The sequence below is a fragment of the Lonchura striata genome, chromosome 1 (genome assembly GCF_046129695.1).
Source record: "Lonchura striata isolate bLonStr1 chromosome 1, bLonStr1.mat, whole genome shotgun sequence".
In the NCBI taxonomy this organism is placed as follows: Eukaryota; Metazoa; Chordata; class Aves; order Passeriformes; family Estrildidae; genus Lonchura; species Lonchura striata.
Genome location: NC_134603.1, coordinates 9,984,785 through 10,008,512, shown reverse-complemented (window position 1 = coordinate 10,008,512; position 23,728 = coordinate 9,984,785). Strand labels below are relative to the sequence as shown.

At 34.3% G+C, this 23,728-nt stretch overlaps 1 protein-coding gene across 8 annotated transcripts in view; it reads right to left on the bottom strand.

Annotated features, from left to right (window-relative positions):
- ASAP1 (ArfGAP with SH3 domain, ankyrin repeat and PH domain 1) overlaps positions 1-23,728 on the bottom strand; it is a 127,287-nt gene that overhangs the window by 37,690 nt on the left and 65,869 nt on the right. For 6 of the 8 annotated variants that reach the window (XM_077782038.1, XM_077782031.1, XM_077782040.1 and 3 more), the window contains 14 exons: positions 21,048-21,122; positions 20,660-20,709; positions 20,184-20,313; positions 19,342-19,427; positions 18,539-18,614; positions 17,609-17,695; positions 12,037-12,045; positions 11,395-11,495; positions 10,924-10,993; positions 9,705-9,792; positions 8,518-8,566; positions 2,839-3,002; positions 1,175-1,308; positions 80-171 (listed from right to left, as the gene is read on the bottom strand). In XM_077782038.1, coding sequence (XP_077638164.1) covers positions 80-171; positions 1,175-1,308; positions 2,839-3,002; positions 8,518-8,566; positions 9,705-9,792; positions 10,924-10,993; positions 11,395-11,495; positions 12,037-12,045; positions 17,609-17,695; positions 18,539-18,614; positions 19,342-19,427; positions 20,184-20,313; positions 20,660-20,709; positions 21,048-21,122 — 1,211 coding nt within the window. The remainder of the gene's footprint in view (positions 1-79; positions 172-1,174; positions 1,309-2,838; positions 3,003-8,517; positions 8,567-9,704; positions 9,793-10,923; positions 10,994-11,394; positions 11,496-12,036; positions 12,046-17,608; positions 17,696-18,538; positions 18,615-19,341; positions 19,428-20,183; positions 20,314-20,659; positions 20,710-21,047; positions 21,123-23,728) is intronic. The other 2 variants (XM_077782032.1, XM_077782046.1) reach the window with 1 other exon arrangement.

Below are 23,728 nucleotides of genomic sequence, written 5' to 3'. Positions count from 1 at the left end.
CTTGGTTACTGTTTAAGACACTTTACATCACAGATATATTCCAGAGAAAATTTAGAGAGTTTAAACATTCAGTACTTACATATCACTTGATGGACTGGGTTTAGGTGAAGGACTAGGTAAATTCCCTTCCATAATATCATTAAAACTAGTATTTCCTACATTCTTGGCCAGCTGCGATAAGAAAAAGAATAAATGAAGGTGAAGACTTTTGGGGTCTAACAGCAACCTAACACCAGGACTATTAATGTGCATTTTCCACACTATTAATAAAAGATGGAAAAAACAGGACTGAAAAATTAAAGCCCAATGATTATATGCTGATACAGAGCAATTAAAAAGAAAGGAAATGCTTCTCTTTATGCCAGAACTAGTATAATAGACTTCACAGATACAGAATTATTTGCATTTCAAGACAATCTACTTCCAACATGAAACCAGAATGAGGAACCAGCAGCATGAACAGTGAAATGGTGCTGGTACACTGATCAGGAAGCTGCTTTGGGAAAGAAACTCAGTCTTACTGAAGATTGTGCTTAGTAACATTTGATTTAGATTACTAGTAACTTTGCAAATAAGCTCAATATTTTATGAAGAGAGAAAGTGGTAATGTTGAACTTATACCCAAATCCAGTTCTGCCTTATACCGTCTCTCAATTTTCCTATACAAAATTTCTGTAACAAGTGTCTTCTGTCAGGCCAAACACAGCTAGGGAGATAAAACTACTGCAATTGTTTATTTTTTGACTTGTTTATTTTTTTTCTTTTTGTAGTCTCACATCTGATTCCTTTCGTAACTTCAATATTACATTATTTCATCCATTAAATTAAAATTTCTACAATATTTTTCTTTTGGAATTAGCAACAATCATTTACCCTTGCCAAGTGAAATTAGCTTCATGTTTTAAATCACATGAGCTTTTAGACTACCGTGATTTGGGGTCAAGATCAGCTATTGAGAGCAAAATTCTGATGGCACTAATTACAATGGATGTCAAAATGAGAAGTGACAAGAGCATCAATAATATATAACTGTGCACCTGTAAAATATCTACAGAAATATGAAGAAGAAATTCTGCAAAAACACATTCCTTGAAAAAGATTAACGGTAATTTGTGTATTTTGATATATGTCAACATTTGACTAAAAAACTCCAATATAAATTAAAGAAGCTTACCAAGAGTTCAGATGTTCCTAATTTGTCTAATTCCAAAGACTGGATTCGAGAAATATGGACACCCATTTCTCTGTGTATTCCGGAACACTCAATGCAGGTTAAAATGCCCAAATTAGTCGACAGCCATGTTGGATCTGCACAATTGGAAAACAAAGTATTTTATCAAAGTTCAAGAAAAGGTTTGTAATGGTGGTAAGAGATGTATTCTGAAATGATTCCTTATTTAATGTTTCAAACAATGAAAACAAACTAAGAACATTCTGTACTTTTCTCCAAACTCTGGTGCAAATTTAACCACAAATTGCTACCAATGGAATGTAGTTTTTCAGATTTAGGAACAGACCCAAAGGCACTGAATTGAGACTTATTCATTCATACTGAATTAACATATTTCAATACATTTCATATTTGCTTTCTGTACAAATTACTTCCTGTTTTTAAAAGTAACAGATCTCCTAAATTTGACAACCTCTGAAGTTTTAAAATGTACTTTTTAAACTTTAAATAGTCCTTCATAAAAGATTAATCATAGTGCTTTCCAGTATGTAAAACAGCAGCATGTTGTAGAAAATTTGAGGAATGCTGGCTAGACCAGGAAAAAAAAATCACTTAAAAAATGCTGTCATGGAGGAGATCTGCATGTAGTATTAGGATAGATTTCATACTACAAATGCTACATGAGAAGCATGACCAGTTTTTAAGGAAAAGAAAAAGCTTCAGATATACTTTGTGCACAAATTAATCACTTCCTTGACTTTAAATAGTAACTGCTGAAGCATTAAGCCAAGAGTTTTAAAGCAGCAAGCTGGAGTACAGATGTGAAGCTTAAAACTTTACTACAAATTAAAAGATGAATGAGAACTATAATCTGAAGTTTCTATAGCTTTACATAATGAAATAATTGAATGAACAGATTCCAGGATTTGACATAATTATATCCCAGTTTGTAATTTTATCTAGCTACTTCAAATTTGAATCAGTTCTGCATCAGCAAGCATCTGCAAGATAGACACAATCTACTCAGTTCCAAATGAGCATCACCTTCTTGAAGTGTCCCTTTGACAAGAAAGCTGCAGCAGCTGCCAGCTCCCACACCAGCTCAGTCATACCGTGACCTGCTGCCCCTTCTAAAGCTCTGAGTGCCACAAAACTGACCTGTAACTCTGTACTTCTGAAGATATTATCTGATAGGATTTCAACTCTGGGTCTCATTCTTTGCACAAGACTACTTATTCCACCTCTGAAAACGATGCTGCAATTCCAGTGGTCTCATGCCAAGATAAAGCCTCAGAGCAAGATCCTGGCCAGGTCAATTTTTCCACAATCATTGTCTAAATATTACTCACTTCTACTTAGTAGCATGCACAGGATCAGTGATGCCAAGCAACTTCCATTCAAGTGCAACAAGCATCTAGACACAGTGCAACAAGAACAGTTCAAACTCCAGAGGGGCTTGAACTGCTGGAAGTAAGCACAGACAACACACAAAAATATTTTAGTGAATTAAACGGAACTAATGTAGGAAAGTCATATTTGTTCTTTTAAAAACAGGTTGAAGACTGAGAAACATCACTTAGAAAATGAGTTTGCACTCTACAAACACTTCCTTGAAGAAATTACTTTGCTCCCAACAAGAAGTTGATGACATGAACAAATGGAGATACCTGGTGAGCCACAATCACAACAGACTTCATTCCCGGGTAATCTCTGTATGTCATCAATAATGGCTTTTGTCAGATCCTCTAAACTGTTTTCACCTGTGCTCTGCTCTCCACGGAATGCCATATTTAATGCTTCTTCTTTGCTGTTAGTCAATACTGATATCCATCTAGCACAAGAAAAAGACCTTAATGAAGATCTGCATTTGCAAATACATGTTGATCTATAAACTGTAGAAATCTTGCCAGAAACAAAATATTAGTGGAACTACAGAGAAGGACTGTATTGTGAGAATGAGAGAGGGGGAAAATGAGGAGGGGGAAAAATGAGAGACAAAAAGGAATGATTTGAGAAAAGACAAGTAAGAATGAGAAGAGAGAAACAGTCTTAATTCTGACATCCCTTTGGTGAACAATTTTAAAGCCAAGTTCTCAGGTTTCTCAAATAAGCAGAAGTTGTGGAAGACAAAAGGGGCAATTAAGCTCCTGTAAATTTAACTGCTTTAAAAGGTGACCAAAATCTTCCTAAAGTCTCCTTCCTGGAGAAAATGATAACCCCTACTTTCTCCAGTGTGCATCTCTCTCTTCACAGAGGAAACAGCAAGCACCCTGGTGCATGTGTTGATGTCTAGTTTCCTTTTAAATGCAGGTCTCTGTGCACTTATCAGAGTCAGACTGGAAAACCCAAATTAATGACAACTGCCACGGCAACCAAGGGGGGAAGGATAACAGGAAAGTAACGATACCAATAGCCAACATAAAACTCTAGGAGCAATAGTTGAGTGCAACAAAACAAGACTCTTTAATGGTATTTCCTCCCCTCCCAATCACTCTGCAAGTTGTTGTTTATACATAATGTTTTAATTTAAAACAAACAAAACTCCTTCTCAGCAGCTCCTGTGTTCCATGTGGAAGTAAAGAGGGCAAAGCAGTTCCACTAGGGACCAAGCGCATTGCAGATGCAGTGTGGCCAATTTAGAAAAAATATCAAGTTAAAAAGAAATCCTCACAGGTAAAGTGATTTTAGATCTACTGCAATTTTTTTTTTTTTTATGCAGAAATGTTGTAAATGGGCAGTGTGCTCAATGCATTTCATGTTTCCAATATTCTGCAATCATCAGTCTTCTGAAATACGCAGAAATGATTATGGTCATCTAAACAAACAAACAAAGAAAACTTCAGATTGAAATTCATAATTTCTCACTGCAATAACAAGAAAAAGATTAGCTTTAAAGGATTTCAGAGGGAAATGGGCATTCCATATTATATACTTCATGCACATATTTTTTTTTATTTTTATGTGCATAAAATAATCTAGTAAGTAGTGCTTAAAATGCTTGAAAAAAATCAACTTAGGAGCAAAAGAGAAATTGAAAGTCTTGAACGCAAATTTGCTCCAAAGTTTACATGCTGAAAACAATGAAAGTACATTAATCTTTCTCATTACATGAGAAGAACCCACACTAGAGGGCATTCTTCTGCAATTTTAATGATGAAATTCAATGTTATTAAAAAAATAAGAGGCAATGGTGTCTTGTTTCTAATATTATAACAATGTTTGGTTAGATACACAGAGTAAGATAATTAAACTCAGACAAACAACATTTATTCTGACATTTGTTGATAATTTCTTTTAGAGTTACAACTTAATTAATTTGTTAAAAAGGCAGAATTTGAATAAAACTCAACTGAGCAGTAACAATTACAAAATTATTAGATGCAATTAGATGCAAACACAACAAAACTGAGCCAGCTGTTAGTTTGATAGACTTCCTTATTACAAGTACCTAAACTGTCAGAGCAATCATTGTTTTGGTTGTGTTTGCTCATGGAGAAGGAATCCCCTGTCCAGGACTGTCACTGGGGCACCTGTGGGTAAGAGCAAGAGGCACCACAGTGGCAGCTCTTCCCTCACAAGCACAAGGACAGACATCTCTGAATGACTGGTGCTGCTTATCAAGAAGTGCCCAGTTGGTTACCAGGCCTTCCTGGCAGGCTGCACACTCAAAAACTCAGTAAATATGCAATGTTAATTAAATATTAATAGTTTACAAAATTCATTCTAACTGCTCTTCTCTTTTTCTTGTCTGTATTAGTCTTTTTTATTCTTCCTTTCTTAAAAAAAGACCCAAAAAACCCCCAAAGTATTTGCTCTATTTCACAATACTGCCAGTGCCAAATGAATAGTCAAAAACCTTCTGGTAATACTTTGCAATGTTCTTTCAAATACTTTAAAAAATAATCAAGTCTCACAGAATTGCTTTGTCTTCTTGTTCTAGGACAAGAGGAAATGACCTCAAGTTGTCCTAGCAGACATTTAGATTGAATATTAGGAGGAAAATTCTTCAAAGATGGGTTTGTTTTTAAGCATTGCAACAGGCTCCCTGGGGAAGTGGTTGGGCCACCATCCCTGGAGAGCTCTAAGAGATGTGTGGATGGGGGACCTGGGGACATGGCTTAGTTGTGGGCTTGGCAGTGTTTGATTAATGGTTGGACTCACAGACATTAGAGGTCTTTTCCAACCTAAACTAGTCTACAATACTGTTCTAGCTAACACAATAAATAGGTGGTCCAGTAATCTGTTAACCTTGTTTGTCTGAATATCAGAGATTTCTTACCATCCTTTTAAGGCATTTTGCTTGCTGGAGGTTCACAGTTTTGAAAAACAAGGTTCAACAAAAATCTGGTATCCTAGGTGCCTCTTCAGGAAACAGGTGTTTGTTAATCTTTCATGGACCAGACTTCACCCACATTTCTCTTACTTTGCTTCAGTATTTTCAAGTCAATATAAAACCCTCCCCGAAAAATAACCAGTTTAATAGTTTTGGGTTTTTTTTTCATTTTGCAGTAAAAATGTAACTGTCTCTTCTGATAATCGCTATTGCACCACTGTCGTTCCCAGGTAAATGCCTAATCAGAACAAGAATTGCAAAACATTTTTCAAATATTGATATGTAACTTTTTTTGTATGGAAGAAGCATCAGATAGTATCAATGCCTTAAAACTCAGTCTTTCCAAGGTTAAAAACATCTGAGGGCTGCTGTTATAAACTAGAAACAGATGTCTAGTTCTTCACAGAAAACTTTCTAAATCTAGCTTTGTTTATAATTCAGGCATCTTTTCCTGCAGGTAAGGATATGCTGTTAACCTTGAAAAACAGGGTAGAAAAGAGCCCAAAGCTCATCACCAGAGTATGTTTGGCCCTATCCACAATTATTAAAAAAAAAACCCAAAAAACCAGAAAGCACCATAATTGTATTTGTCAAAAAAATCAGGCCACTTTTCCTATATTCTACACATAAATATATATTTACACGCACGTACAGAAACACACTACCCATATGCCACTTCCCCCTAACAACTGTGTTTTATCTACTAGAGAAACTAACTGAGAACTTAAAGACTGTCAATTAGTAATTAAAGGCCAAGAAACAGCTGCCTGGATAAAAATCAAGACAGGCACTGGCCTGAAGGAAATGTTTGAAGGGAAGCAGAAATAAATCTGCAACAGAAAGTAACAGTGCTCTTTATGCATGTTTTTTAAAAAATGTCCTTGTAAAAATTATTATTATTTAATTTGAGGAGCTACTTATGGAAGCAGTGTAAAACAATTACTAGGAAAATGTATGCAAGACCAGTTAAACTAGAACAAAAATAAATACACCTTGCTTTTTTCTCTGTTTAGATATGAGTCTATAATGAAGGTGATTTGAAAATCTATTTACACATTTTCAATTGGTTCACAAAGTAAAAAGGACAAAACAGAGGCAGCAGTAAAGCTGTGTGGGCAAAACACAAGAGAAAAGTGTCAAGACAGATCACACCAGAAGGAAATGGAAACAAGAGGATGACAACTCTGAGGAGTAACATCAAGTAGTTCCTGCAGAACCCCCTTGAATACTAAGTTTGGAAGTCCACAGACTTCCAACAGGGTGCTGTTCCCATGGCACCTTAGATAATAAAGCTTTTTAGAACTGCACCAGAAAAACAGAACATTTGGTTGTATTGTAGTTTCTCTTCAGCACAATTACTGCACTCATTCTGGTTCCTTAAGGGGGGCAGAGGGAGGTGCTGAATTCCTCTCTCTGGTGACCAGAAACAGGACATGAGGAAATGGAATGAAGCTGCATCAGGGGAGGTTCAGATGGGACACCTGGAAAAGGTTCTTCACTGAGAGGGTGGCTGGCCACTGGACAGCTCCCCAGGGAAATGGTCAAGAACCCTGTGAGTGGTAAAGGAGCATCTGCACAATACCCTTAGTAACATGATTTAGTTGCAGGCAGTCATGGGAGGAGGAGGGAGTTGGACTCAATGATCCTTAAGGGTCCCTTCCAACTTGAGATATTCTAGGGTTCTCTATGCCAAAGCAAGTAATTTTCTCAACCACTTGACTTTAGAGTGATAGACAAAATTTCAGTGCTTCTAATAGAAAACAAAACCAGCCAGGCATTTCAGAACAGTTCAACAGACAGCCTGCCAAACTAAATTTATTTGCCTTTCAGAAGAAGGATACTACTAATTTATTCTTCCCCTACCCCCAAACAAATCACTTCACCTGTTAAACCAACTAATAGAGTAAAAATTAATTCATGGCAGAGTACCAAAAACTTATGAATCATAAGAAATAACTGTATTTTCTTCTTGACTAAGAAAATGACTGGAATAATTAAGTTCCAGGATGAGTGCAGTAATCATGACTAGCAAGTCAGCTTTGCACTGTAAGGGCCAACATAAAGCTATGGAAGCCCTGAAGGAAATAGCTGCACAACAAATAACTCTCCAGCACTTTTATTTCACCCATGACTCCCAAATTTGAGCTGTCAATGCCACTGCCACCCAACACGACCAAACAAGTGAAACATCCTACAAATGTCCCCTTAACCTTTAAAATAGGAGAAACACAGTCTTCCACTAGAATGTGGATATTAAAGAAGGAGGTAGCCTTTGCTGTCCTCTTCAGTAGTAACTTTATTCCTTGCACTTTTGGGTGTTGAGCATTAGACAGCACACACAATACACATCTGGTGACACAGGAAATAAAAACAGTGGTACATGGTTCTCAGGAAGTAATTCTGATGCAGTAGGAAGAAAGATTGTTTGAAAGGAAACAATCTAATTGGAAACATGCATTAATGAAGCAAGTTCCTGGATGCTGAAGTACACAAATCTCAGAGATGTGCTTTGCCATTTATTTCTAGGCCTACAGAAAAAAAAAAATGCACTGCCTGTAGATATTTTCTATGTGTCATATGGAGATCTTTTATCTATCTATTATGTTTACTTTCAAGGAAAAGGTATGATCAAGAGGAAAAGAAGTAACTACAGAACAGAGTTGACAGGGAAGATTTAGAAAAATTGAAAAATATTTCATTTGAATCCTAATAATCTGATCTACAATATCATCCCTAGCACTTCACACAAACCAGGTATTGGTAGGATAAAAAAATCTAAATGGGGTTTTGGTTAGTTGGGTTTGGTTTAGTTTTGGTTTTAATGTTACTAGGCTTTAAAATAGCTCTGCAGTGTGACACAAAATAGTTTACATTTACAGATTCATAACAACAGAAAAAAACAGACAGTAGGCACTACTTATGCATTAGCTAAGAAAAATATTTCCACATGTTATGTGTGATTTTATACATCTCTAGTGGAAAAATAAACTTGAAAAAATGGAAACATTCTTACGCTACGTATTCCTGTTCATCTTCTGCTTGAAAGTGGTATGTTCTGTTATCTGAAATAAAGAAATACATCTTTTTATTTGGCACATGATGAAAGTTAATGTGTCTACATATTTGGTACTAAACCTATTTGGCAGATAAAGCTTTCAACAGCAATTTCTCTTAAAAGGCATTGTTAATCCTTTATTCAAAGTTATAGATAACAATTCCAAAAAAAATGAAAAAAGGGAGATGAAACTGTAAGTTTTGATTCATACCAATTTTATGTATTTTAAAAGTCTTAAGTTTTGAAATAATTAAGAAAAATAAACACATGGATAAAGTTTTACCCTTTCAGAAGTAAAAACTGAAACATAATTAGAAGAAGGCAAAATTATTTTTTTCCTTTTATATAATTTTCCCTCCAGTTGAGCCAAGAAAATTGTTTTACTAACCAACAGGTGAAGACAAAAAGTGGCAAGTGGCTAATATCTCCCACAATCAAAGGTTTCCTAGACTGTCCTTTTCAATATAGAATGTTGGAACTGTTTGTTGGTTAATACTCTGTATGTAAAGTCTAAAACACTGAGTTGACTCATCAAAAGAGTTTTTAAAACCAGACTGGATACAAATACCTGCTGTACAAGACCAAAATGGCAAGAAGAAGAACCACAGGAGCTTTAAAGCTAAGAAGATAAGGCACCACCAATTTTCAAAGAGAAACATATTTTAATGTAGGATAAGAGAGAAATAAATTTTGTCTCCTTGTATTTGTCATTCCCTCAAATAGCACTCAAAAAGCAGAACAATGACTGAAAAGCAGGATATAGCCAAAGGTCTTTCCTGTTTCCTGGTGGACACAGACAACACATGTTCCACAAAGCTGTTAAACATCTCTCTGAACTTAGGGAGCAGCACATATGCTACTATTCCTGCATATTTCATATGCAGCTATTTCATGGCTTGTCACAAACAGTATTTATGTCACATCTACACAGAGAAAGGTTCTACATCCATTTGCTCATCATCAGAAATAGATGATAGAACAGAGAAACAGAATAAAAATAGGTTCTGAACATTCATGAGACACCGTGTGTCTCTGGATACAGACCTGAACTTTGAGCTCTAGCCTTGTGTTCTACTCAAAGCATCTTGCAATGACATTATCAGAAATCCCACAGAATACAAGATGGTACTAAAGCTGCTACATACGTGATATTAGATCAAAGGACTTTTTATCTTCAGCATTTGGCTTCACCTGGCAGGTCAATAAATTCAGTTTAGCTGGTTGCCTGTTGGACTAAAAAGAAAATTTATTTTATTTTAAAAATGTATTGATTTAAGATTACTTTCCCTTTCTGGGGAGTGGGCATGTATGTTAAGCTTGGACATGCACCCTCAAAAAGCTGGAGACCAGCATCACTTGGTCTGATGTGACCTCTCAAAATAGACACATTGCTAAATCTAAACAAAATTAAAATCTTAATGGTCTTACTTTATTTGAAAGGGATGAAAAGAAAAAAAGCTTATATTTACAGTATACTAATAATAATAATTTTTAATTGCATTTCATCAACAATGGCAAAACTAGAAAGCAGTTTTTCACTACAGCATGCCCATATTACAAGTTTCCTCCTATTTTAAATAAAACAAGGATATAATCCTAAAACTTTAAAATGGGAGCGGAAAGCTGAAGATCTGGAGTTTCAAAACTCAGGATAAATACCAATATTCTGTGCTGTAATTAAGTCACTTAAGACATGATAATTAAATGTATCTTTGATGAATTTGGGGTTTATACCATTAGTAAGCTTTACAAATTGAGGGCTGTCAGTGGAATCTGGGGCAAAGGTGGAAAAGAGGTGAGGAAATGGGAAAATCTCCTTTAGCAAGAGCAACTCTTGCTTGTTTCCAACAGGTTCATGTTGCACCCCCACAAGGCAGTTTTAGTACTGGCTCCCCCATGAGCACCTTGGCGCTACCTCATGACTGAGCCTTCCCAGGAAAATCCTTCAGATATATGCCTGGTTCCAAGAATTCACTGTGAACAAAACTTCCCAGCATTCCAAACTTTTAACTGAAAGTACTCAAAATACTAAACACATTCACTCATCTGTCTGACTCTAATCTAATATCAAATACTTCCCAAGTCCCCAAATTACATGGCTTACATATATACCATGACAATCCTTGTAAGCAAATTCATCTGAAGTATTAATTGATAAGTCTGTTCAATACATTTGCCATTTTCTTATTAAACTATTAATTAATTCATTTCATAAACTACAGTTTATGAAATGAATTTTAGTTTTTTTAACAGTCCGAAGCTGAAGTAACACCCTTTTTGCAATAGCACATTAGCAGCAACAGATTCACCAGGAAAAGATAATGCTATTTATTATTTTCATATAAAGGTATAAAAATAACTTACCGTTGCATGTGAGATGGTAAGAATTCCATTTTTAACAGTGCACTTCCTTCTTTGCCACACTTTCCTTAACCTACATAAGAATATCATATCAATTTTAGTAAGTAGATGTGATTTCAAAACATGTAAATAGCATTATCATTTTGAGATGATTAGCTTTAAAACACAAAGAGATGCAGTCAAAATTTTACTAAACGCGTCATCAAAAGAAACTTGGAGATTTGTGACAAATCTTAATCATCTTTTAGAGAGTTATGAAGCCAATAACTTTCTTTGAACTATGACTGGTTTTTTATGCTGGCTCGTCATGCTTTGCTACATTGAATTCAGTTCTGTGGTCAGGCTTGAATTTTGGAACTCACAAGTACTTGCGGCACGTGCATTAGGAGAATATGCCTGAAGCAACCACAGTAGCTGTTAGAATTAGTCTGCACATAGCAGTAGATTTCACTATTATGTGTCACCAGAACATACCCATCACTCTTCTTTAAAAGATAACCTTTCTTCTCACTGCCATATTCCTTATTCCCCTGAAGTTGGTGCATACTGTACCCTCCTTGCCTGCTCTGTGAATCCTGAAAAAGGGAAACACAACATTAACATTCTCCTGATATGCACAGTAAACTTTCCTAACTTTTAAACCTATTCTATTTTTTTCTTCTCTACAACGTCACAAATTCATAAAGATTAAATAAGAACTACTGCATGTTTTATATTCATAGGAGAGCCTGCTTTTACTCCATATGATCTTGAACTAGATGTATGTTCAAGATTTAATTAATGCATTAGGCCTTTATGCAAATATGCATCTCAAAACAAAGACTTAGAATACAAATATTTAATATTGCACAATCTAAGGCTAAGATAAAATTTCAAAAAGAAAACAACAGAATATAGCATGCATATGTATATAAACATGTACATAAAGAAAGACAAATGATAATAGTATTTTTTTTTTCAAATAAAAAGTATGTATAATTCATGAGTTTTAGTGAATGAAGTCAGCTGAAATAACTTTTGGCCTGATCTAGTGAAACAATTAAGTGAAATGGATTAACTTGTTACAAGCATATCAGAAAAAAATAATCCCCCAAATTCATTAAAACATTGACTTACTCTCCTAGACTTCGATCACGAAAGGCAAAAGCAATAGAGGAAAGAGAAAGCAAATAATTTAAAACAAGAATTATTATTCATTTAAAAAAAACATGTTCCTTGAACAGAAATTTTATAGCCCCCATTGTTAAAGCAATGTTTCCCCTTTCTAAAGACACTAATAGAGAGAAGGCAAGAACTATTTTTTAGGCATACTGGTGTTTTGTCTCTTCTAGTAACAAAATATTGTAACAAAATTCCAGGTAACCTGGCATATATGACATTGGCTTCACAAAACAACTAAGATGACTGCAGGATCAAGTTTTAATACATCTTCCAATATTCTTAATCTTTAAATTGCCTAAAATTATAGTTATAATGTATCTTCCATCACAGGAGCTAATTCTGAATTTCCACTGAAAAAGATCAGGCCCAAAGTTAACTTTTCATTTTTGCAAGTATATGCAAAAAGCTATAATTAAGGGCATATCAATTTGTTTTTAAATATACCTGTGAAACAATAACCTGCATAACATCTGAAAACATCCCACCAAAAAAAAAAAAAAAAAATTAAAAGAATGGATAGTTCAATTACTCCCTTCTCAACATTTCCTTTTTAAAGCAGAGTTTCTTACTACCACAACCAATATATATTGAAGATTACTCCCTCTTGGTTTATCCAGAGTGCTTGCAATTGATTTTCATTTGGTAAGAAGTTTGCCACAGAGTTTAGAGAAGTGCTTTGGTAAAACTGGCATTTGTAGCTGGAAGCAGCTTCAAGCTGGGTGCTGCCAGCAGTGCTCACACCACCACAATCTGCAGCTCTTTTGCTAAAGCAAATTTCAAATCCCCATGGGAATTAGGGAATTAGTCCTGCTGGTATTAGCATAGGAAAGAACATAATGAGATATAGTTCTTGTTGCAAGTAGCATATGAAATGAAGATTTGGGGAAATAAATGAAAATGGAAAGAAATAACTGACAAAACAGACACCAAATGCGATTCCAAAAATTAGCTACATTCAACTTAATGCTGTTAAGTTACATTTGCAGCGGTAATAGACAAAATAGGGAACAGAAGCCTGTATTGAAGGCTGTTTCTTTTAAAATTCAAGCTTCTTAGGATATGACCATTTTGCAACATACAAGATCAGATAATTTACACAATTAAAAGTACACCAGCATTCATTAAAATACTTTTTTCAAGACTCATAAACCATAATCATTTTCCAAAATTAGGTAATTCTTGCACAAGGCAACAGATTCTGCCCCGGCTTGACATGAGGACAGCACAACAGTGGCCACAAGAGCCAATGTCCATGGTGCTTCCTGCAGTGAAGCTGCAGCACTGACACTGCTGCATATCCCAGGATTCAAACACGATCAAGATGAGCTTCTCCGGGAACCAGGTAATTGCAGTGATTACAGTAATACCTTTTTCACTGATGAAAGGACAGGTATGCCACAAAAATGTAGAAGGTTATTACAGATACCCATAATGCTAAATATAAACACCTTGAACAAGCACAACAGTGAAACCGGAGTTGCATTATGAGACCTCAAAACTGTCTCACTTCTCTCATAGCAGCTCTAAAGAGGTTAAAGGTGGCAGAATTTACAGTATGGACAGGAATCACTAGTTTCAATTTCCTTCTCTCAATCAAAAAAACTTTTAGCTATCAACAAGTAGGGCCTAAATTTTATTATTTCAAACTGCTTCCCTGCCAAAGCAATGACTGGTAAGAATACTTCTGATTTTTTTACAAATCCACTGGAGAAAATCCCATTCATTTCATGTTCTTCAATAATTCCATTAATCTATCAATTTTCCATCAATGAGATTATGGTACACTAATATAAGTGGGAAAATGTATACTTAATCATAATCCACCAGACCATCTGTTAAAATAATAAAGCCCAGCTTTATGTACTTGAAGATTTAGATACACACAGTGATGGAGGCTGACTGGTGAAACCTCAGGGCACATCAGGCTTTGCTGTCTCTTAACCAAGGAGTAATGAATGCTGAAATGCAGCTTCAGGAATAAACACTGAATACCTAAGTAACACATTGTTTTATCGAGCTCTTCAATTTCTGCTAGCATCATTACACTCTGATTCATATAATGTAGCAGAATCTCATGATTAAAAGTCCTCGTGTTGATTTTGAGAGAGAAACTTGAACATCAATGTGATCAAATGGTTATTTTATCAAAAAAGCAGATTCATTCATTGCAATATTCCTTTCTCTCCTGTGATTTGCCTGGATAGCTGAGAATCACAATACTGCTCCTTTTTCTTCTAAGAAACAACTTCAATTCTCTTCAAAACAATGGCTTTATTTTTACATTTATAACTTTATATACATATATTACACATATATACACAGAGAGAATTTTTCAAGAGTCCTAGAATTTGTCCAGACTCTAATTACAGTCAGAACAGCTGCACAGTTTATTTTGGTGATGCCTGTGAAGCTTCTTTATTTCAACATGTATTCAAGTTTCAAAATTTGACTTCACATTTAAATTTGACTTTACTTATATATTTTAGAGGAGATTTTTCTACTACATTTTTTTTACTACACATCCAGGAAAATAGGTAACCAAAAATCCAGACATATTTCAATTGCTACTCTGCTTCATAATAATCTATAAGCAATTTTGAAACTTGACTCGTATGGACTGTACCATATGCAGCCATGAATGCACAATACATTGTGAAGAACATCTATCCATTTGTCCTACTTTATTTCCAAGAACTGGCTGATTGTCAAGAAGCATGAACTCAACAACATATGCAGCATCCAGGAGAGCAGGATAAGTTTTTCTTTGCTTCCCAAGTAATCAGCTTGTGGCAGAAAAGATACATGAGAGGAGAGCAAGTCTTGTTGCTCTGTGTGTTGGGAATCAATTCCCAATGAAGAATAAGCAGGAATTATGTTCAGAGTGATTTAGGTAATAGGGACATGATAAATGTAATGTTTGTATGGAAAACCCTGTAAGTGTTATGGAAGTGATCTAGTAAGTCCATGTGCATATTGGAGATGGAAGGGAAAAAATACCAAACTGAGAATCAGGAAAGATTATAAAGTATGAGGTAAGGGAAAACTGAGCACTAGAAAGAGCTGGCAGCTTTTACAGTAAATTGGGATCTATTCAAAGGTGCTCTGTGATATTCCTGTCAGCATTTGTACCATGAAAGAAATTCTAAAAAACATGTAGAGTGTGTTGTCAGAATGGTGGGACTAGAGATGCAGGAAGAAGAACAGATTCCTGGCCAAGGTTTGTTTGCTATATGATGTACACCTATGTTATATAAGCATATGTAAGAAAGCATTCAAAAGAAAAAAAACCAAAACACTGTAAGGAATTACTCATCCATCATTCCTTATTATCTGTGATTCCACATTAGTTAGCTTACTAACTTCAAGCCACACATCTACACACAGTGGCCATGATCACAATGGGCTATATTATGTATAAAATTGTGTGACAGCCCATGAAAACACTTGCATTAGTTACTGAAATCCTATTTTTCAAAAGTTTCAGAGAACCCAGGAAATTAAGGATTTTTTAGCTTCACAGCACAGAAGGGACATAAATGGAAATTACTTTGAAGAGTATATTTATTATCACATACACTGTAAAATCAGGGCAACTTTTGAACAGAAAGGTTGTGTACAAAAATTTCCTGGAGTTTCCTGGAAGAATTAGTAGTAAATGATGACTGATGCAGTGTACCTGGACTTTCAATGGACATTTATTTTTCCTTATGAAAGGGAAAGAATTACACTGCCACAGGACTAGAGGATAAGTCCCCAGGTGAGATAACAGGTTAAAAGCATGAAACAGCCAAATGAGTTTCACAGAAAGCTGCACCACCACATATGGTGTCTAACACAAACAATATGGAAAAGAGTGAACAGTAAATTGTCAAATTTTGTTAGAAGCTATTAAATTATTCAGGATACTCAAGAAAGGCTGACTGAAGAATTTCTCAGGAATTCAACAATAGTGAGTAGCTTGACAATAAATGACAGGTGAAGATCAGCATAAAAAAATGCCAAGTGATGCAGAGGGAAAGAATATGATATTGTGAGCTCACCATGAAGATTCAAAAACAGTATGATATGGTTATAGCTTTACAGATGATCAAACTTACACACCTCTTCTGGCCAAAAGGCCAGAAGATGTAAGGTTTTATATCAAAAAATAAAAAAAAACCAAACACAAAAGAACGAAAAATTATCTAGTGAGGATATCATAAATTCCCACACATACACTCAGATCCTGAATAGGGTATGCAGTTCTAAAAGTTCAAAACAAATAAAAGCAGATTTTTCCACACAACATGCAGCCGTGGTGGGAAAGGCACAGCTGTAACATAATTTACAGTTGATTTACATTTCTTCAAAAAACAACTGCACAAATTCAAAGACTTCCAAGCCAGTCAAGCTACTAATGGGAGGGTATTCTGGAGAAGTATCAGTGTTTATTGCCCTGCATTTTGTTCTCAACACCCACTATAAACTGGCATCAAAAACTTGGCTGACTCAGTGACCTGGCTGTAAATTATGTTTTTATGTATATATGACATTAGCAATGCTGTTGATCATATGTTTGGATGATTATATATATTCAGCAGAATGGCAGCTGTCTAATGATTAGTTAGAATTCATATTTAATAATAGACACCTGATAAATATGAATGTTTTCTACACCTACAAGAAAATGAACAGAGGGTAAGGAAAAAAAAAAGCTGAAGAAAAGCTACACTGACCTTCCCAACAGTCACTGTCACCATGGAATATTCAGTATTTCTCTCAGGCACTATGATTTTGAAAAGTCGGAGTATTACCTCAGGTAAAAGCTGTGATGTGTGTTATTAGGTTATTTCCTAGTTCAAGAAGTATTCCAGAGTATCTGCAATGGACATCACATGTGTTTCCCTCTACTTTTGCAGTGGATACCAGATACCAGTGCATTTGATGATGAATTTTACTTTATAACTGCCCTGACAGAAATTTTCTTCCTTTCTATATACTATTAGCAAAAGGAGTTTGGAAGGGGAACAACAGCCCAAAATCCATGTGAGTTAGCAGATGAACTCTAAAGTGCAAACCACAGCTAAAGGCAAACCTCTGGCTCTCACTGTGCCTTGGGATCACATGGGTCAGGAAAATCCTCAACACAAACTGGCTGGAGGATAGCAGAACACAAGATGGAAGTGTGCATCCCTTCTCTTCATTTTTTTCCCTGAACAATCATTCCTTATCATTGTCAAGGACAGAATGCTGGGGTAGATGAAGCATTTATCTGACACATTACAACTCTTCTTACAGTACATAAAAAAAGTACATAAAAAAGAGAATAATTTCTCTTTGTACATAAAATGGAAACAGAAAATGAATGTAAAAACATTGCTTGTTGATATGTAGTTGAACAGTGTAAATATTAGTTTTGCCATGATGTTAAAAGTCCAACTCTTTTGAGCCAATAACTGCACAAATTTAGCATTCATTAAACCAATTTATGAATATAAAATTCACAAATTTACATTGTCTCCAAGAATAACATATCTAAATTATTTACCTCCTTCTGATCAAGCTGCAGAGAAGATTTTATCAAATCTCTAAGAGCTGTAAGTTGTTTCTTTTCTTCATCTTGTGTCTGCTTTATCTGTAGAAAGAGATTGCCGTTATATGCTTGCTGGATGCAACTTTAATTTTAAAGTTTTATGTGTTTCAGTATAACATTTTAGATGTCCTGAACAACTAGCTCAATTATTTTGTGTTTTTGTAACAGCTGAGTTTATTTTCATGGACCAGTCCATTCTTGTATCTTCACCTTCTATGCATTTACTGCTTGAAAAGCAAGCTAAAATGAATGTAAAACTTGACATACACTGTTTGTTCTGTTACATTGACATGGCTTACTAATATAATATTAATCTCGTATCTAATGCAACTCAATTTTCCTCTGAAATATTTAAATAACTCAAATGAATTTGACAAATTACTTAAGGAATGAAAATGCAGTTTAATTTAGCAACAAATTACAACAGCAAATGGGATTACTGCATTTCTGATTATAGAGTACAAAAACACTTGGATGACAAATGATCTTTGATTCCATATTATTACTTTTCTTCAATAAACATCACAAATTAATTAATTTTAAAACCCTGGTGTTATCATTAAGTAGTGTGGTTTTAATAAGTGAAAATTGTACTAAAATTAATAACATAAGCTGATTCCAATATTCACACTGAAAAGTAATTTTACCTTAATATATGATTGTATTAATAGTAGATTGACAGCTACTTTTCCCAATAGCTCTAAAAATTACATATGAAGTTTAACAGACGTCTTTTCTTCACCTTGCTATGTTCAGTTTCAAGTAAGACATTTTTATTTATAAGATGCAAATTGAATATAGATCCTTGTTCTTATATTTAAAATGTACTTATATAAACAAAATATCTTCCTTTTCAGATATAAAGCCACTTGTAAGTAAACTTACATTATATAAGTCAGCAGCCAACTTTTCAATATATTGTTTAAGTTTATCAGCTGTTTTCAAGCCATCTTGGAAGAAACTGGAATGAAAAATACCTTTGATTTATCAGGAATGTAACAAATCCACAACACAAAGTTCTATGTCGTGTAGAAAAATAGCAAAATCAATAAAACACATCCAGCTTTTTCCACATTCAAAACTGAACAAAATAATTAAAAAAGTAAAAACCCCAACAAAAAAACCCTGCCTAGTAGTTTAGAGTTATTTTTCAACAGTGGAGATACACTATTGTGACTTTAATAAATATCAAATTAGAGAGAATATAGCTAACATGTTTCTCCTACAGTAATTTCTAAAATATTTTTTATGTATTTAACTTAAGTTCCTGCGTGTTTGCCTTTGTGGTTCTAATGATGACAAGGTTGTATCTCACCTGTTTCACCTCAAGGAAATCCAAAGAAATTACTGGTGTTCACAGTGGTTTTAAAATTTACACCAAGACTGAAAACTATTAATTAGAATAAACAAGATATTTATAAAAATGCATTCTAAATTTATGTCTTTGGAAATAAAATTAATTTTTGTATTCAACGTGCAAGGTTTTCCTTCGGCCTCTTTCTCCATCACTGCCCTGCCCCACAAACTCATTCACACACTCTCTCCTGGAAGTCTACAGCCTCAGAAGAGGAAGACAGGCACAACAAAGTCATGAAAAAAGAAAGCCCTGATACATTCAAACAAATGGAAACAAAATCTTGTGCAAAAAACAAAATTGTAACTAAAACTTAAAGCACTGCAGCACTTACTTGCATTGTGCATGGTAATATTTAATAAGGTTCTGCAGAAGGTCCACACCCTTTTTTGTCTTGATTTCATTAACCTTAATAAGATACTGTATAGAAAATGGACAACATATTGATAATCATGTATCACAAACTTCAACAGTTTTCAAACAATAAAACATCATTTGCTCAATTAATTAAACTCTGTGTTTAACTTGTTTGCTGAGCCATAAAACACCAGTCCACCACTGCTAAACTAAATTTAAAACAGGTAACAATTTATCTGGCCACTCCATAAAATTTAAACACCCCAAAACATAAAGCAAATGCAAGAAGAAATTTCATCCTTTACAATTGTCTAAAGATTTCCCTTTTTTAATGCTACTGTAGTCATTACTGAAATATTCTGACAGTACAAACACTGTGCAATTTAAAGTAATCTCCACTGAAATGTAATAAAAAGAACTATTAATATAAAAAAATCAACTTTATGGAATTAAATGTATCACTAACATTTCTCACTTTATTAGAAATTTTCAAAATTTCAGAAAGCATACTGGAAGAAAGACATCAAAATATTGCTAAACCATAAACCTGATAAAATAAGAAATATTTCCACATTATATTTTCAGCCCAAGAACCTTCCCACAATAATCTAAAAAAAAGGAAAGGAATAAAACAAAAAGAAGCCAAGTTTTGTACAAGAGTTGCTAAAATAATTTTCTTTATATTGCTGTACTGTGTCACACTAAAACAATTTCCTCCCCCATTAAACAATAAAGAAGATTTCACCACCTTCAAGAAAGGCCCACAAAGTTAATAGTAAGTTCTGGTGTTGCAATTAAAAACTGAAATTTGTTTCTTACTTCACACATCTGTAGCTGAAAGAGCCGCCTCTCCTTCTCCATTTCCTCTGCGATCTCAGCCCCGGTGATCTCAGTCCTTATCATCCCATGCTGCTTCGCATGTTCTCTCTTCTCCTTTTCAATCTTTGTGCTGAAATTTTAATTAGAAAGCATTTTAGAGGATTCCTTCTACTTAAATATGCTCTAGCATTATTTAAGGAAAAAGTAATAATTAAGAAGTATTAAAGAATACATTCTGAAGATTAGCTTCTCTAACAAATCCTGCATATTTTAAGTGTCCAGAAACTACTGAGCCATGAAACTGCCCTTCCTCCTTCTACTTGGTTCTCTAGATAGTGTGTTACTCGGGGAAAACAATTAATAATTATATCTTAAAAATAGCAATACTAATAATACAAATAATACTGCTACTAATAATTCATTTTAAAAATCCCAACAGCACAAAAAACAAAGTCAAGTGGGAGACAAATACTTACAATTTGGTTTCATAATCTTTCCAGGCTTTGTCAAAAGGCTTTTTGAGGTCCTTAGGAAATAGAAAATTGTCTTAGAATATTTTTAAACCTTTTCTTTGTAGTTATTAAGTAATAAATAGCAACAAAAAATACTGTTTTCTTCAAAACTTTTCAGAAAGCAGCTAGAAAAAATACTGGGTTTGAATCTTGTAACGTATTGCTTTCCTGTGCACACTAAAACAACAATTTACAATGAAATTTTCAAGATTTCATTGCAGTCATGTCAATTTTGTTCTTTGTACTAAATACACATTAATAAATGCCAACATAAGAAATACTCTCATGACTGAAAGGAAAACAGTCACTAGACAGATGAACATGCAACAAAAATTTAGTTTGCAACACTTACCCCTTTAACACCTTTTAAGTCTCCTTTTAAGAGAGAATCCAAAGTGAAAATAACATTGTGGCTTAAACCCTGGAGCTAAAAAGAAAAACATTAAATTCAAAAGGATTTATTATGATCTTAATAAACTACTGCCAACAATTCTTTGAACTTCACTAATCAAGTTGCAATCACCTCACATTTCTAAGTTCATAGTAAATTCAAGTCTGGGAAGAATTAATAAACACTTGCATGAGACACACAAATATTATAATTAATGTTTACTTCAGGTGACAAACTCAGAATTTTACAACTAGCATGTAAGCAAAGTTCTGAAAGCACTTCAAGGCAATATTCATCCCCCTGAAGCAAACATTTGGGTACAAATTTGGCTACAGCCTCCTGAGTAAGAAGGACCTGCTGTGCCACAGGCAGGGAACACACAAATCACATGTTAATTCAACCATGAACAGAAGGAGCAAACAGGGGCACCAGCTCTTTGAATATTCCCCCCTTTTTGGGAACAGTGTTTCTTTCCTTGTCCATTGTGTATATCTAAGATCCTTTTAAACTCTCAGGAGTTTAAATTTCACTCCACTGAGTTCATGCTTGTTTGATTATTGACAAGAATATCAAAACAACCACTCAAACAGGTCTAGTGTTCCACTCAAACTCCTCATATATTCTAAAGACACTGTAGCCTTCTTTTTCTTTTTCCAGTGTATCCACTAAGGAGAACCAACTCAAGCCATTAATTTTTGGCTTGAAATGACTGAACAGTAGCCAGTGAGTATGTCAGCTATAGAAAAAAAACAAAAAATCCCAAAGATAAATAGCAGTGTATTATACCGATACAGTAAAGATTGGCAATAATTTATTACATCACTGAAGACTTGATAAGACAGTAGCCCAAATTAACTGGAAACAATCTGATAAAGCAAAATAGTTTCACATATAGAACAAAATAAAGGGAAAAAACCCTTTAACACATGAAAACACATTTGAAAATTTAGTGAGGGTTGTGAACAAAAGACAATTTACCTGCAAAGACTAGCTAAGGACATTTACAGGAAAGATAGGTAGAGAAAAACAGGCTTTAAACACTTGGAAAAAGGCAAGAATCATGCAAATTTTCAAAAAAAGTAATCTGCAACTGCTACAAATGCACTGCCAAAACCTCATCTAGAGCAATGTACAGATATTGATACACTCATTGTCATATACATAGGTCTTTATACACCTTTAAAATGCACTATTATAATTAACTACTGCATAAAGAATGAAACCTGAAATGGCCAAGGAGGTAGAAGTAAAAAAAAAAAAAAAAACAAAAACCAAAAAAAAACCAACAAACAAACAACAAAAAAAAAAACGGAGAAACTGATTCTGGTGGAACACTCAAGAATTTGCTAAAAACTTAGGGCTGGGTTGGCAGTGGCCAATCCCAGTGTTTTACCTTTATAAAAAAAACTTTACTGAAGTGTCATTGTGTGTCCTTCTTATAAGATAATCTTAATAACAATGATTCAATAACTTAACAATTACATTCATAAATTTTAAGTTTCAGACATTATATTTAATGATAACATCAACAGCTAATAGTAAAAACTGCACAGCAACTTAATTAGCCTTGTTAAAATGATTAATGGACATGCTTTTATTCTTGCCCTTGTATGCTGAGCAATCATTTCAAAATTATGCTTTCCAAAAGTTGTGTAGGTAATAAAAGTTGCTAGTTTTACTTCATATTAAGTGAATATCACTCTAAAATTAGTCACCCCATAACTGATGAAGAAGAAAGTAAGTTATTTTGTATCCTCTTTCTCATTGAATATCCATAATATCACAATTCCTATGAAAATTTTAATGAATCATAATTGAAGTTCAAAGATGGAACAAAAAAGATCAAAATTTGTGAACCACTTTTTTTCATTGTCTACTGTGTAGCTCCAGCCCTTATTCATCTTTATGCCTTTGAAGTTCATCCATTATTTTATTGTACCTTTATTAAATAAGGCATCAACAATCTGTTCTAGGTAAAAAAACAAAAATCAAAAAAACCCAAAACCTATTATCCTGCCATTCATCTTAATAGCTCCTGGCATTTTTCCAATTAATTTTATCAACATAAGGCACGGCACCTACTCTGGGGCTTTATCAGTGACATAACAGAGTCCTTCTCTCAACTGCTTTTTCAATGGACCTCAAGTTCTATTTTGATATCAACATCTTTTTTTCTTTCAGTGTAATCTTATTAAACAGAATGATGCTTAAGAACAACAACGCAGAATTTTCTACCTTGGGAAGAAAAAATAAGAAAAAGAAATTATTTAAGTGCTGAAGCAATTGTAAGATAAGTTTGTCGTCTATTTGAAACCGCTGAATGAAGTAAATCAGTGAACACCCTATTTTAAATCCTGTCAAAAAGAATTTGGGTAGATAATGCTTCATAATCTAGCTGAAATAGTATAATGCTGTTTTGAGTAAGTGTGGCTTCTTAAATCAAAAGTGCTTTTTTCTGCTTGAACAGTGCTATTTTAAATAAATAAGCCCTGAAATCTTTGCTAGCTGAAATAAGTTTAAAATTTCTGTGGATGCCCTGCTAGGAATGACAAAGCCTAGAAAGCTTCCAAAAAACTTGAGTTCTAGTCCCAAACTATCCTTAAACTGCACTTTAATTCATAATTTAAAATATTTCTTTTGAA